Here is a 16,215-nt window from a genome sequence, read left to right as displayed (position 1 = left end):
TTACAGCTATAAAAATTTTTTTCCTTGTTTTTGAGAAAGGGTCTCACTGTCACCCAGGCTGAAGTGCAGAGACAAAATCATAGATCAGTGGAGCTTTGAATTCCTGGGCTCAGCCTCCTGAGCCTCCAGAGTAGCTGGGACCACCCAAGCCCAGATAATTTTTTGATTTTTTTGATTTTTTTTTTTTTTTTTTTTTGAGAGACAGGGTATCACTATGTTGCCCAGGCCGGTCTTGAACTCCTAGGCTGAAGCAATACTCCTGCCTTAGCCTTCCCAAGTACTGGTATTATAGGCGTGAGCCACTGTTCCTGGCCTTACAAAAATTATTTTGTAGGTTATATTTTAGCCAGCCTATCACAATTCTTCCAAGTTTTAAAATTGTTTCTGTTGCTGATAAAATATCCTTTATTGCTAGCCAACAAATTCTAATTTGGTTAATAAACCAGGCTATTACTGCAAAAAAAAAAAAAAAAAAAAAAAAATTACAGTTGAAAACTTGTAAAATCTGATATGCCTAAATGCCAGGACTGGGTTTATAGTTGTATCAATTTATTGTTTTTCTCAATACTCAGCATCCAAATTAAAAATGAGTGTTTTGTTTACTTTAAAAAGTGATGTATTATTTATATTTGTAACATGCATTGAAGAAAATACTTAAAAACTTCAAAAGTGGAAAAATTTTAATTTCTTAAAGCTTTGAAATATGAAAAATTATTTTAATTTCTTAAAGCTTTTAAAATACACATTAAAAGGAGTGCATATAACTATAGTTTAAATGTTCAATTTAAATTAAGGGTCCCCAACTCCCAGACTACAGACTGATACGTGTCCATGGCCTGTTAGGAACCAGGCCACACAGAGGTGAGCAAAGCTTCATCTCTGTTTACAGCCACTAACCATCACTTGCATTACCACCAGAGCTCTGCCTCTTCAGATCAGTGGAGGCATTAGATTCTCAGGAGCTCAAACCCTGTTGTGAACTGTGCATGTCAGAGACCTAGGTTGCATGCTCCTTATGAGAATCTAATGCCTGATGATCTGTCACTGTCTCCCATCCCCTGCAGATAGGACCACCTAGTTGCAGGAAAACAAGCTCAGGGCTCCCACTGATTCTACATTATGGTGAGTCGTATAATTATTTTATCATATATTACAATGCAATAATAATAGAAATAAAGTAAACAATAAATGTAATGCACTTGAATCATCCTGAAAGCATCCTCCCCACCCCAGTCTGTGGAAAAGTTGTCTTCCCCAAAACTGGTCCCTGGTGCCAAAAAGGTTGGAGACCACTGACTTGAGGCATGCTTCCCCACCCACCACTCCCCAGTCTGTGGAAACACTGTCTTCACAACCCTGGTGTCAAAAAAGTTGGAGACTAATGGTTTAAATAATAATGAAATGAACATATATGTACCTAACATACAGGTTAAAAAATGAAGTATTTCCGGCCAGGCACGGTGGCTCGTGCCTGTCATCTGAGCACTTTGGGAGGCTGAGGCAGGCGGATCACGAGGTCAGGAGTTGAGACCAGCCTGACCAACATGGTGAAGCCCTGTCTCTACTAAAAATACAAAAATTAGCCAGGTGCAGTGGTGCATGCCTGTAATCCCAGCTACTCAGGAAGCTGAGGCAGGAGTCACTTAAACTGAGAGGCAGAGGTTACTGTGAGCCAAGGTCAGGCCACTGCACTCTAGCCTGGGCAGCAGAGCAAGACTCCATCTCAAAAAAAAAAAAAGTATTTCTAATACTTTTAAAGACTTCTGTGTTTTCCTGATTGCATCTTCTTTCCCCTCCCCTGGAGGTAGTAACTGAGTTTTACATTATAAGCTACTTAAATTACTTTATAGTTTTGTCACATATGAATAAATTTCTAAACAAGGAACATGGTTTGGTTTTGCTTTTCTCTGAACTTGATATAAATGGAATCATATTGTTTATACTGTTCTGTAACTTATATTTTTGCCTCATTTTATGTTTTTCAGATTCATTTATGTTATATATAATTTCAGGTCATTCATTTGCACTGGTACTTATATTCGTTTTCTAAATCTACTGTAATATATTGGTACATTCTAATGTTGATGGACATTCTGGTTGTCTCCAAGCTTTGCTTTTTTGTGCTATCACCCATTTTAGAAAATTGAGTTTGTTTTTATTAATACTTTGTTATTATTTATCTTGGATATTTCCTTTGTAGGTTATATGTGTCCCAGTGTGTGACTTATCTTTCCACTTTTTGTGATATGTTGATTAAGCAGTTCTTAATGAAATTGAATTAGGATTTTTCTTCATTTTATATTTCTTGTGTCTTTTAAAATAATTTCCTAACTTGGGTTATAAAGATATCCTGCTGTGACTGTTATGTACTTGATCCATCTTCAGTTGGTTTTATATATAATGTGTGATAGGGAATGATTTGCCAATGTCCTAACACTATATATTGAATGATCCATCCTTTCCTCATGAATCTGCACTACTGGCTCTTTGTTTTACATTATTTTCGTACAGGATCTGTATATGAGCTCTCCATTATGGTGATCTTTTTGTTTCTGCACTAATATCTTACTAACTTAATCACTATAGCTTAGTCATGTCTTTATCTTGCAGGAAAAATAGTTTTTTTGCCTAATTTTTCTTTAGGAGTGCCTTAGTTCTTGGCTTTTCCAAATTTAAGATCAACATCTCAAATTTTCAGAAAATTGTTTCAATTTAATAGGAATTGTAATGTTTAGCACAGGCGTCCCCAAACTGCGGCCCGTGGGCCACATGCGGCCCCCTGAGGCCATTTATCCGGCCCCCCGCCGTACTTCAGGAAGGGGCACCTCTTTCATTAGCGGTCAGTGAGAGGAGCACAGTATGTGGCGGCCCTCCAATGGTCTGAGGGACAGTGAACTGGCCCTCTGTGTAAAAAGTTTGAGGATGCCTGGCTTTAGCATATGGGAGAATTGACATCTTGAGATTATGGTACTTCATTAATACTGTTTAAGGTCTTTTAAATGTCATTCATTAAAGTTTAAAAATTTTTCTTTGTAAAGGTTTTTTCTTTTTTTTGAGAAGCAGTCTTGCTCTGTCATCCATGATGGAGTGCAGTGGCGCGAACTCAGCTCACTGCAACCTCCACCTCCCAGGTTCAAGTGATTCTCTTGCCTTAGTCTCCTGAGTAGCTAAGATTACAGATGCGCACCACGACACCTGGCTAATTTTTGTGTTTTTAGTAGAGACAAAGTTTCACCATGTTGGCCAGGCTGGACTCCAACTGCTGAAAGTGATCTGCCCGCCTCAGCCTCTTAGTGCTGGGATTATGGTCGTGAGCTACTGCGCCCAGCCCATAAGAGTTTTATACACATTTTATAAGATTATCTTCCTGGTTACTCTATTAATTTATTTTTGCAACTATCCTTTTTAAAAAGTATTTTTTCTGTTTGTTGCTTATGTAGCAGTATCTTTTATAGATTATTTCAACAATTTTTGTTTTGTTTTGTTTTGTTTTGTTTTTGAGACAGAGTTTCGCTCTTGTTACCCAGACTGGAGTGCAATGGCGTGATCTCGGCTCACCGCAACCTCCGCCTCCTGGGTTCAGGCAATTCTCCTGCCTCAGCCTCCTGAGTAGCTGGGATTACAGGCATGCGCCACCATGCCCAGCTAATTTTTTGTATTTTTAGTAGAGACGGGGTTTCACCATGTTGACCAGGGTGGTCTCGATCTCTTGACCTTGTGATCCATCCGCCTCGGCCTCCCAAAGTGCTGGGATTACAGGCGTGAGCCACCGCACCCGGCCTATTTCAGCAATTTTACTGAACTCTTTTATTCTTGTAATTTTCTTTTTTTTTTTTTTTGAGACGGAGTTTCGCTCTTGTTACCCAGGCTGGAGTGCAATGGCGCGATCTCGGCTCACTGCAACCTCCGCCTCCTGGGTTCAGGCAATTCTCCTGCCTCAGCCTCCTGAGTAGCTGGGATTACAGGCATGTGCCACCATGCCCAGTTAATTTTTTGTATTTTTAGTAGAGACGGGGTTTCAGAATGTTGACCAGGATGGTCTCGATCTCTTGACCTTGTGATCCACCCGCCTTGGCCTCCCAAAGTGCTGGGATTACAGGTTTGAGCCACCGTGCCCGGCCTATTCTTGTAATTTTCTGTAGATTCTTTTGGGTTCTCAATGAGGGTAATTATATTACCTGCAAATGATAACAGTTTTATACCTTCCTTTCCAATCCTTTCTTATCTTATTGGCTAAGACCTCCAGTACAGTGTTGAGTAGGCATTGTGATAGTAGGTATTCTTGTCTTGTCCCTGGGTTTTTTTTTTTTTTTTTAATTTAATTATTACTTTTTTTAGAGACGGGGTTTCACCATATTCACCAGGCTGGTCTTGAGCTCCTGACCTCAGGTGATCCACCTGCCTTGGCCTCCCAAAGTGTTAGGATTACAGGTATGAGCCACCGTGCCCAGCTGTCCCAGGTTTTAAAGGTAGTTCTTTTAGTATTGCACTATTGACTATGGTTTTTGCTGTAGGCTTTTTGTTTATATCCTTTATCAAGTTTAGGAAATGTCCTTCTATTTCTAGGGCCTGAGTTTTTGCTTGTATATTTGTTAGGAACCATGAATTGTTACCTTTTCTGCATCTATTGTTATTTTTCTCCTTTAATGTGTTAATGTGAGAATCACAAAATATTTACTTCTGTTGAACCAGTCTCAGTTCCTGAAATAAGCCCAACTTGGTCATGGTGTAGTATCTTCTCTAAATATTTCTAAATTTGATTTGCTACTTTTTTTTTTTTTTTTTTTTTGAGGCAAGGTCTCACTCTCACCCAGGCTGGAGTGCAGTGGTATGATCTTGGCTCACAGCAACCTCCACCTCCCAGGCTCAAGCGATTCTCCCACCTCAGCCTCCCCACCAGCTGGGACCACATGTGTGTGCTACTACTGTGTGCGGCTAATTTTTGTATTTTTGGTAGTGATGGGTTTTTGCCTTGTTACTCAGGCTAGTCACAAACTTTTGAGCTCAAGCCTTGGCCTCCCAAAGTGGTGGAATTACAGGGATGAGCCACCACATCTAGCCAAGTTTGCTAGTTTTGTTTATAATTTTTTTTTTTCATCTATGTTCATGGGCAATTATTCTTTCCTAGATAGTGTTGGTTTGATTTAGTGTCAGTTGTACACAGCATACATTGTATCAGGTTGGAATTGTCTATTTGTGGAAAGGTAAAATTACCTTCTTTGTGGGAAGATTTTAAACCTTCTATACAATTTCTTTGATGGTTAGAGAATCATTAGAAATGTCTTATTTCTTTTTGAGTCAGTTTTGATAATTTACAATTTTTAGAAATTTGTTCACTTAACCTAAATGTTCAAAGCTTGCTTTGAAGTTTTTAATAATTTTCTTTTTTAAAATCATATAATTTTCATTCCATCAGATTTCATAAAAAAATTTCTCTTTATAAACTTTGCTGTATTTGTAGTTATGCCCTTCCTTTTTGTGTATAGTAGTATTTGTGCCTTTTCTTTTTTTTCTTGATCTTTTTTTTTTGAGATGGCGTCTCGCTCTTGTTACCCAGGCTGGAGTGCAATGGTGGGATCTCAGCTCACCACAACCTCTGCCTCCCTAGTTCAAGCAGTTCTCCTGCCTCAACCTTCTGAGTAGGGATTACAGGCATGTGCCACCATGCCTGGCCAATTTTTGTATTTTTAGTAGAGACAGGGTTTCTCCATGTTGGTCAGGTTTGTCTCGAACTCTCAACCTCAGGTGATCTGCTTGCCTCAGCCTCCCAAAGTACTGGAATTACAAGTGTGAGCCACCGCACCCAGCTTTTTCTTGATCTCAGACTCAGAGAATCCTCCCACATCAGCCTCCCAAGTAGATGGGATTACAGGCATCAACCACCACACCTGACTCTCAAGTTTGTTTTTAATTTATTAACTGTTGCTTTTCCTTATTTCTTTCCTCCTTTTAGAGGAGAAAGAAAGGTTAAAAAAAAAATTAGGAGCCACTTGATAAAAAAACAATTTCAAGTTTGTTTCCCTAGATATGGTACAGGAACCGTAAACTCATCTGTCAGACTTCAATTTCTTATCTTTCCTGGAAAATAGCACCTTCTACTATTTCCTATTCGGACTAAGTTGGTGGTTATGTCTTGTTGCTGCCCCTACAACCCAACAAAATTATTATCTAAGCCTATCTCCTTCTACCTTAACAGGCCCTTCTTTCCCATCTCCCACTGTTTCTGGCTTGGTCCAGTTCTTCTTTCTCTCTTCTTATAGAGCCTGTGGCATCATTTAAACTAGTTCTGTTTCCCTCAACCTTTTTTCTGTTAGCCCATCCTTCGTACCAACACCCTCCTTCATACTGACATTGTTTGACTTCAGCAAACCGTCCAATTATGTTTGTGTCTTATTTAGAGCCCTACAGTTATTTTCTGCTACCCTGATCACTTCCCAACTCCTTAGCATGATATGCAACCTGGGTCTTCTAGTCTCCCTACATGTACTCTTTGGTTCAACGTCCAACTCAGTCAGTTTCCCTAACACATCATTTTGTTCTTGGTCTCTATGACTTTTTTTTTTTTTTTGAGACAGAGCCTGACTCTGTCACCCAGGCTGGAGTGCAATGGTGTGATCTCATCTCACTGCAACCTCTGCCTTCCAGGTTCAAGTGATTCTCCTGCCTCAGCCTCCCAAGTAACTAGGATTACAGGCCCGTACCACCATATCCGGCTAATTTTTTTGTATTTTTATTAGAGATGGGGTTTCACCATGTTGGACAGGCTCGTCTCGAACTCCTGACCTCGTGATCTGACCGCCTAGGCCTCCCAAAGTGCTGGGATTACAGGCATGAGCCACTGTGCCCAGCTTTATTTTTATGATTTTTATAGAGAAGAGGGTTTTACCATGTTGGCCAGTCTTGAACTCCTGACCTCAAGTGATCCACCTACCTCAGCCTTCCAAAGTGCTGGGATTACTGGCTTTTTAAGTTATTTTTATTTGCACTCACACATTTATTCATCCTTTATGCCCTAGTTTAAGTTTGTCTTAAGAAGAATTCCAATTGTTCACACACTTCAACACATACCTCCGCACCAAAAAAGGTGATTTTTTTTTTTGGTTATCATTATACCTTAAATGTATCTCTATTTAGTCCCTGCAATACCCTGTTGCAGTAATTGTTTACATGTCAAATGTCTCTGTGAGGTGAACTCTTTGAGGACAGATGCTATGTTTTCATTTCACCATTAAGTCCCCTGCCAGTAAATAATGAGATCAGGGAAAAAAAAAAAAAAAGATTGTTACATACATGGGCCTAAAGGGGAATTAGCAGGCCCCAAGAAATAAGTAAATATTTTTAGTCAGTTTTATTTATGGGAAAGATGTAAGTACTCTGGTTTGTTTGCTTTTTGTCTTTTTAAATTTATTTATTTATTTTTTTATTCCAAGGCAGGGTCTCACTCTGTCACCCAGGCTGGAGTGCAGTGGCACGATCTTGGCTTACTGCAACCTCTTTCCTGAGTTCAAGCAATTCTCCTCCCTCAGCCTCTTGAGTAGCTGGGACTACAGGCACGCTCCACCATGCCCAGCTAATGTTTACATTTTTGTTATAGAGACGGGGTTTGGCCAGGCTGGTCTTATTTTTTTTTTTTCCCTGAGATGCAGTCTCACTTTGTCACCCAGGGTGTAGTATAGTGGCGTGATCTTGGCTCACTTCAGCCTGCACCTCCCAGGTTCAAATGATTCTCCTGCCTCAGCCTCCCGAGTAGCTGGGATTATAGGTACGCACCACCACAACTGGCTCTACTTTCTGTATTGTTAGTGCAGACAGGGTTTCACCATGTTGTTCAGGCTGGTCTCAAACTGACCTCAGCTGATCTGCCTGCCTTGGTCTCCCAAAGTGCTGGGATTATAGGTGTGAGCCACCACGCCCAGCCCAGGCTGGTCTTAAACTTTATTTCTTGATGAAAGATTTTTGCCTTGGTTTTTAACCTCAGAGTGAGGAGAAATAAGCACCTGAAACATCAAACATTGACTAAACAATTGTAACACTAAGAAAAAGATTTGATGATTCAGATCTTTATTATTTGGTATAGTAAAGGCTTTGAGAATACCAGTTTTACCTCAAATTCTCTCTTTATATTTATAAATAAAAGTAGCACATCTGGGCCCAAGACATGACAGAACACAATCTAGAAGTCCAATTCTCCAGAGAGCTGTTAGCTAGCAAAGGATTTGAAAGATTCATCAGAATTCAACATAGTGTTTTCTGGCAGTTTACCCAAGGGGTTCCTGAATACAGTTGGAGGCTTGTATCAAACAACTAGAAATTGATATACACCTAAACCCCTTTACCTTTTCAGATTCTACAAAATCTGGCAATAATAGTCAACAAATTGCCTCAGAATCTGCTGGAAGTTACTAGAGACAAAATGAACTGTCAAGATAGAATCAAGTAGTCCTTAAGGAAAGTTTACAATTCAAGAGTTGTCATCTTTAACTGAACATAGTGATTACTCCTTAAAAGAAGAGTTACTATAAAATTCTTATTCAGGCTATTGTTAATTATTTAGTAAAGTATTTGCATTTATTGTACTTAATTCAAGAAAATATAGTTAAATAAATATGACATTTTCTATGTCAGTAAACATAAGTATAAAATGTAATGTTTTTGGAAACTGTTAGGTTGGTGTAAAAGTAATTGATGTTTTGCCATTAAATGGCAAAACAGTGAAAAACCCACATAGTTAAAACCCAATTTGAAGTGCTTATTTACAATTGTTCTTAAACATACATGCAACTCAGTATCAGCTGTACATGACTTCTGAAGATTGCCATAAGATTTGACAGGGTGACCTATTCTGTATGGAGTTGAACAACTTGGATAATTTGATCTATTAAATGTCTCTAAGTACCATTTATGATGGAATGGAGCACTTTAGCTGTAACACTATCTCATGGAATAGAAGTGTTTTTATTCTGCCTACGTATGAAATATAATACTACTTCTGTTTGCTCTTTAGAGAAATATCCTAACAGTATCTTCTTGAAAGAATAAAAAACAGCCTGTGTATTTTTAGGAGCTGGTACTCTACTTGCCTTTTAAGTATGGACCATTGCCTATGTTTTTCAGTTAGAGTTTTTGAAGTTTTATTTTTGTTTTTAAGGGTACAAAGCAGTTTATTGATATATACATGGATGAGTTTTGTGATTCTGATTTGATAGATTTTAAGATGTGAGAAAGATTAATGTCCAGAAGCTTAGAAGTACAGTCGGCATCATGTATTATTTTCTGTTTAAGCTGACCAATTCTTTATTTGACTTACTTATTTAATAGTTCTTATTTGGATATTAGTAACCACCAATAAATAAAATTGAATATGAATTTCCAAAATTTTGCTTGTCATACAAAGTGCCAAACTTAATCAACATTTGAATGATATGTTCTAGAATTATAATCAGTATCATGTTGTTTTTAATGATTGCATTTTCACTGTTGTGGCTATATACAACTCGACATAATTAACATCTATTTCAGTTTCAACTGCTTTTGTATAATGAATGGTTTCTGGTTTAAAGGCTTATGCTCCTGATATCAAGCAAACAACCAGTCTCTCTAGTCTTACCACCACCCCTTTTCAATTTTAATTTTAAGAAAGAAATATTTTATTCCCCTCGCCTCTTATAACACAGAAGCTTTGAGTATCCCCTGAATGTCAGGGGTGTAGAGTGAAAAACAAGGAGAAAATTACTCTGTAAGTATATAAACAAAGCCCTGCCCAATTGGAACATCACTGTCCAAAAGAGGAAACAGTCAAGGGAACATGTAATTATAAGTCAACATGATAAACCCAATAAGAGAAATGTGGTACATGGTACAGGGATTAGCCCACGGAAGAGTATAAAGACCATATGAGTGGGATATGTTTGATTCATATCTGTATATCCAACACCTTACAGAGGGTCTGGTATTTAATAGATTCAACAAATCAGTTAAAAAATTATTACATAGGATACCATCTTTTGTTGTTGTTTTGGGACAGGGTCTCCCTCTGTTGGCCAGGCTGGAGTACAGTGGTGTAATCACAGCTCACTGTAGCCTTGGCATCCTGGATTTAAGCAATCCTCCCACATCAGCCTCTGGAGTAGGTGGGACTACTACAGGCATGTGCTACCCTACCTGGCCTTTTTTTTTTTTTTTTTTTTTTATAGAGACAGGTTTTCCCTATGCTGCCCAGGCTGGTCCTGAACTCCTGGCCTCAAGTGATCCTCCTGCCTCAGCCTCCCAGTGTTATGATTACAGGCATTAGTCACCATACCCAGCCTAGTACACTGTTTATAAAAATGTCCCTGTACACTGAGGCTGTCACACCCTCTCAGTCAGTGAAGTGTAGGACAGACAATACTGTATGCTCTGAGCCAGTGAATACTGTGCACTTTTAACGAGTAAGTGCCCTACTACCTGTTGAGAGTTGAGCATGTTTTGGAACATGCATTGTTTCTCTCCTGGAACTACCTTTTTTGCCGTTTATTTAGTGAGGAACAATTTTGGCCCATATAAAGAGTGACAAAGAGATGCAAGTAAAGATTATCATGCTGTTTATTAACATGTAGGCTTTACAGAGGCCAGTAGCCTGAGGCTCAATTAAAGAAATGGCCAAGGCTTCTTTCCAGTGTGGACTCTTAAGTAAAACTTCTAATTAAAAAAACAAAGAAATGGTTGAGGAAAAAGAAAGTAAAGATTAGGGCACCAATATTCCTAAAGTATAGACAGTCACACATTTTGTGTCCTTTTGATAAAGAGTGACTTTGTGTTCACAAATATTATTTAAATTTATCAAGCTCATAATATGCATGCCTTACACAGTGCTTGCTGCCATAGATGTGCTGGTGAACTTGATGAGACATGTCGCTCCTGGATTTTGTCAGTTAGTAGGAATGGTTAAGTTAAACAAGGGTCAGAGACCCTTAGGAGGTCAGTTTTGCCCGAGCAGAATGTTGAATAAATGGTCTAACTGGTTCCTGGCAAAAACCATATGAACTGTATATTTTGTCATCACCTCGGACTTTCCCTTCCTTTCCCCATTTCTGCATTGTATTGTAACCATAGTATGAGAAAAAGCATACTGAAATTATTTAATTAAGTAAACTGGATCTCCAGGAGCATATAAGCATGTATGGTGCATGTGGCTGGGAAAAAGTGTTGAGAACTCCTGACTTCTAGGTCAGTATCATTCAGATCTGTATTTGCAAGCCAGACCACATTCTTAAGTACAAACCCACTTTTGGGGTGGGGGGTATGCAGGAGGCGGAGTCTTGCTCTGTCGCTCAGGCTGGAGTGCAGTAGCGCAATCTTGGCTCACTGCAGCCTCTGTCTCTCAGGTTCCAGTGATTCTCCTGCCTCAGCTTCTGGGGTAGCTGGGATTATAGGTGCCCTGTACCACGCCCAGCTAATTTTTGTAATTTTAATAGAGACAGGGTTTCACCATGTTGGCCATGCTGGTTTCGAACTGCTGACCTCAGGTGATCTGCCCACTGCAGCCTACCAAAGTGCTGGGATTACAGGCATGAGCCATTGTACCTGGCCACAAACCCACATTTTTTAAAGTTTTAAAAATTTGTTCAATGATATGGAACCCACATTTTAATTACTTTGCTTTTTGTTTATAGGTCCAGGGGCAAGTTCATCCTACTCTTGAGTCTAATGATGAAGCTCTTCAGTATGTTGAAGAATTAATTTTGCAGTTATTAAATATGCTATGCCAAGCTCAGCCCCGAAGTGCTTCGGATGTAGAGGTATGACAAATATTGTCTTGTATTTACTTTATATCTAATTTGTGTATTGGTTTTAATGTAAGTGAAGGGGCAAATAATTTGCTCTTTAATTCCACAAATATATACATATATTTGCTCTTTATTATATGTGTATATATTATATATATATTACTTATATATATAATAAATATATAATTTGCCCTTTAATTCTACAAATATATATATATATGAAAGTGAAGCCTGGATTTCACTCTTTACAGCTTGAGTATTCCTTATCCGGAATGCTTGGGAACAGAAGTGTTTTAGATTTTGAGGGGTTTTTTTGGATTTTGGAATATTTGTAGTATATTTACTGGTTGAGCATCCCAAATCCAAAAATCCAAACTCTGAAGTGCTCCAGTGAGCATCATGTCAGCATCTAGAAGTTTGGATTTTGGCTTGATGTGGTGGCTCAAGCCTGTAATCCCAGCACTTTGGGAAGCCAAAGCAGAAGGATCCCTTGAGCATAGGAGTTCGAGACCAGCCTGGGCAACAAAGTAAGACCCCTTCTCTAAAAAATACTTTTTTATAATTAGCAGGCATGGTAGCATGCACCTGTAGTCCCAGCTACTCAGGAGGCTAAGGCAGGAGGATCACTTGAGCCCAGGAGGTTGAAGCTACAGTGAGCCCTGAATGAAAGAGTGGAACCCTGTCTCAAAAAAAAAGAAACTGAAAGTTTTGGATTTTGGATTTTTGGATTAGGAATAATCAATCTGTACTGCATATATGATAGTTTGTATGTATTCTAGTTGTGAAATTATTATTCCATTTTTTGTTTGTAAGCTAAAACGAACCATTTATTGATGACAGAATGATATACCCATACTTTTAAGAGTGGCATATGTCACCGGGCACGGTGGCTCAAGCCTGTAATCCCAGCACTTTGGGAGGCCGAGGCGGGTAGATCACGAGGTCAAGAGATCGAGACCGTCCTGGTCAACATGGTGAAACCCCATCTCTACTAAAAATACAAAAAATTAGCTGGGCATGGTGGCATGTGCCTGTAATCCTAGCTACTCAGGAGGCTGAGGCAGGAGAATTGTCTGAACCCAGAAGGCGGAGGTTGCGGTGAGCCGAGATCGTGCCATTGCACTCCAGCCTGGGTAACAAGAGTGAAACTCCTTCTCAAAAAAAAAGAGTGGCGTATGTCTAAGCATTTCTTTTATTAAAGCCAGCTAGCATTCCAAAAACATTTCTGTTAATGTTTTGCTCTTCAGTTGTTACATGCATTTTAGGTGGTAAGTGAATTATTTCCCACCAATTGAGGGAGAGGGAAGCATCTAAACACCTAGGAAGGAGGTTCTGTAATCTCTTACGAAGATGCTATGGCCCCTGTTTTTTTTTTTTTTTGAGATGGATTCTCACTCTGTCACCCAGGCTGGAGTGCAGTGGTGCGATCTCAGCTCCCTATAACCTCTGCCTCCCAGGTTCAAGTGATTCTCCTGCCTCAGCCTCCCGAATAGCTGAGATTGTAGGCACTCGCCACCACACCTGGCTAATTTTTTTTTATTTTTAGTAGAGACAGGGTTTCACCATGTTGGTCAGGCTGTTCTTGAACCCCTGACCTCGTGATCTGCCCACCTCGGCCTCCCAAAGTGTTGGGGTTACAGGCATGAGGCAATGTAATGGAGATACAGGTAGATATGTAGTCAGTAACATAATGTGTTATTTTATGAATAAAGAGTATGTGGGAAGCCATGAAAGTGGTAACTATACAGGCTTTGGGGTTTGGGGTAGCTTCCAAGAAGAAGAGATGTCTAAACTGAGTCTGGAAGGAGTCAGAAGTTGGAGAGAAGAAGGTTTGAAGTACCAAAGGTAGAAAATGGGAGACACAGGCTAGAAATACAGACATCTCTGGCAATGATGAAGGACTATTTGACTTTAATGACTTAAAGTATACAGTAGTTCAAATCTTTGGGTTTCCATGACTTTTTGTAGCACTCAAGTGTGAGCACAAAAAAAAAGATAGTTGGACTGAATGTGGTGTTTCCTCATGGATGTATAGCAGCAGAACGGCGGGGCAAGGGAATTGTAAAAACTGGTAGTAGCAGTGCTTTGCAGCCTTTTCAGGACACAACACATATAGAACGTAATGTTTTTATGCCACATAGTGATTGGGTAGGAAGTAGTCTCTAGCTACCTCCGGTCTTGCCCTGATCCCCTGAAGGCTGAAGGATTGATAGACATATCCAATGAGAAACTGCTGAGAGGAGCATCACTGAATTGCAACTGGATAAGGAAAAAAGTGAAATGTGACTATAGTTAATGATGGTATATTGTATTCTTGAAAATGCTAAGAGTAGAAATTGACTGTTTTCACCACAAAAATAACTATATGAGGTAATACATTTGCTGATTAGCTAGATTTAACCATTCTGCAGTGCATAATATATGTACTTCCAAGCATCATGATGTTATACATGATAAAGATGTACAGTTTTATACATAGATTTAAGGAATAAATAAATTTGGCTGGTGTGGTGTTTTACACCTGTAATCCCAGCACTTTGAGAGGCAAACGTGGGCAGACTGCTTGAGCCCAAGAGTTCAGGACCAGCCTGGACAACATGGCAGAACCCTATCTCTGCTAAAAATACAAAAATTAGCCGGGCATGGTGGTGCATGTCTGTAGTCCCAGCTACTCAGGAGTCCTGACCTCAACCGACCCGCCCAGCTCAGCCTCCTAAAGTGCTGGGATTACAGGTGTGAATCACCATGCCCAGCCAAGCCCTTATAATTTCTAATAAGCTTTCCATTAACATTTAGATTACCCAAATCATTTATCCATATTTTCTACCTTTCTAAACAAAAACAAATTTCTCCCACACATACAAAAGTATATGGGGATATGATTTTTTTAAAATTGAAGTACATATATAGGAATTTATATAGGCCCTAGAATATTCTTGGAATTGATCAAGATTATCTTTTTAAACCTATTATGTAAAGGAAAAGACAAGGTTCTGCTAATAATAGAGCTAAATCTCAAACTTTGCTCTGTATCTTATTAATGTTTTCTAAAGCTACTAGATGTTAATCAAGATAGAGTTTCTCATTTAATACAAAAAAAATTAACCTTGAAATTAGGAGAGTAATAATATTTTAATTCATCTTTCATTGATAAGTCCTCCTCGGGCTTCTTTTAAAAAATACATGAAGGCTGAGTATAGTGGCTCATGTGTATAATCCCAGCACTTTGAGCTCAGGAATTCCAGAGCAGCCTGGGCAACATAGCAAGATCTCATCTCTACTAAAAATAAAAAAATTAGCTGGGTGTGGTGACACGTACTTATAGTCCCAGCTACTTGGGAGACTGAGGCAGGGAGATCACTTAAGCCCAGAAGGTTGAGGCTCCAGTGAGCTATGATCTCATCATTCTCCAGCCCAGGTGACAGAACAAGAGACCCTGTTCTCCCCAAAAATAAATAAAAAGTAAAAAAATATAAAGCATTTATGAAAGAAATTTTATTTTGCTATAAAATTATAAATTTCCCACTACAAGAAATAAAGTAATTCCTTGAGTTTTGCCTCTCGGCATTCAAGACAGCTTTTTCTTTGACCCTACTAATCTTTCCCCATGCATTTTGACCCTTGGCATTATCTCCTAAGTATGTATTTGGTAATTTGATTTCATTAATACCCTTGTAAGTAAGTTTAAAATGTGCTGTGCTTCATCATTACCATTTTGCCTTTAAAAAAAATCATTCAATTAGCTGATCCACTAAAAAAAAGAAAAAGAAAAATCATTCGAGATTTTCTTTCCCCTTCTTTCCTTCCTTAAAACAGTAAACCTGGAGTGAGGTAGATATAATTGATACAGATAGGGATTGCTGTTCTATTTTCTTTTTCTTCCACCTCAACTCCTGCCTACAGTTAGTCTCTGTAATTCCACCACTGGTGAGTTTCTTTTCAAAGACATGTAAATCTATTTAGAATTGTCAGGTTGAGTTCAACTTCTGTCCTTTTCTACTGCTTTTATTTTTTTATTTTTACTTTTTTCCCACTGCTTTTATATCTCTACTGTACACCAGTGTTTTTAGATTCCAGATCTTGACCACTGGTAAGTCATAAAATTCCTTTAGTGCATTGCCCAACCCTCATTTTAAAAGGTAAAACAGGCTGGCACAGTGGCTCACAGCTATAATCCCAGCACTTTGGGAGGCTCAGGCAGGTGGATCACCTGAGGTCAGGAGTTCAAGACCAGCCTGGCCAACATGAGGAAACCCATCTCTATTAAACATACAAAATGTAGCCGGGTGTGGTAGCACATGCCTGTAATCACAGCTACTCAGGAGGCTGACGCAGGAGAATCACTTGAAACTGAGAATGGAGGTTGCTGTGCCACCGCACTCCAGCCTGGGCAACACAACAAGACTCTGTCTCTAACAGACAAACAGAATGGAAAATGCCAGTGTGCTGC

At 39.2% G+C, this 16,215-nt stretch overlaps 1 protein-coding gene across 4 annotated transcripts in view; it reads left to right on the top strand.

Annotated features, from left to right (window-relative positions):
* Window positions 1-16,215, top strand: part of SOS1 (SOS Ras/Rac guanine nucleotide exchange factor 1) — a 134,094-nt gene that overhangs the window by 39,870 nt on the left and 78,009 nt on the right. For all 4 annotated transcript variants that reach the window (XM_074396201.1, XM_039475304.2, XM_039475303.2 and 1 more), the window contains exon 2: window positions 11,652-11,777. In XM_074396201.1, coding sequence (XP_074252302.1) covers window positions 11,652-11,777 — 126 coding nt within the window. The remainder of the gene's footprint in view (window positions 1-11,651; window positions 11,778-16,215) is intronic.

The sequence above is a fragment of the Saimiri boliviensis genome, chromosome 1, assembly GCF_048565385.1.
Source record: "Saimiri boliviensis isolate mSaiBol1 chromosome 1, mSaiBol1.pri, whole genome shotgun sequence".
Taxonomy (NCBI): Eukaryota; Metazoa; Chordata; class Mammalia; order Primates; family Cebidae; genus Saimiri; species Saimiri boliviensis.
Note: the sequence above shows the minus strand (reverse complement) of the source record. Positions and strands in the feature narration are given on the sequence as shown.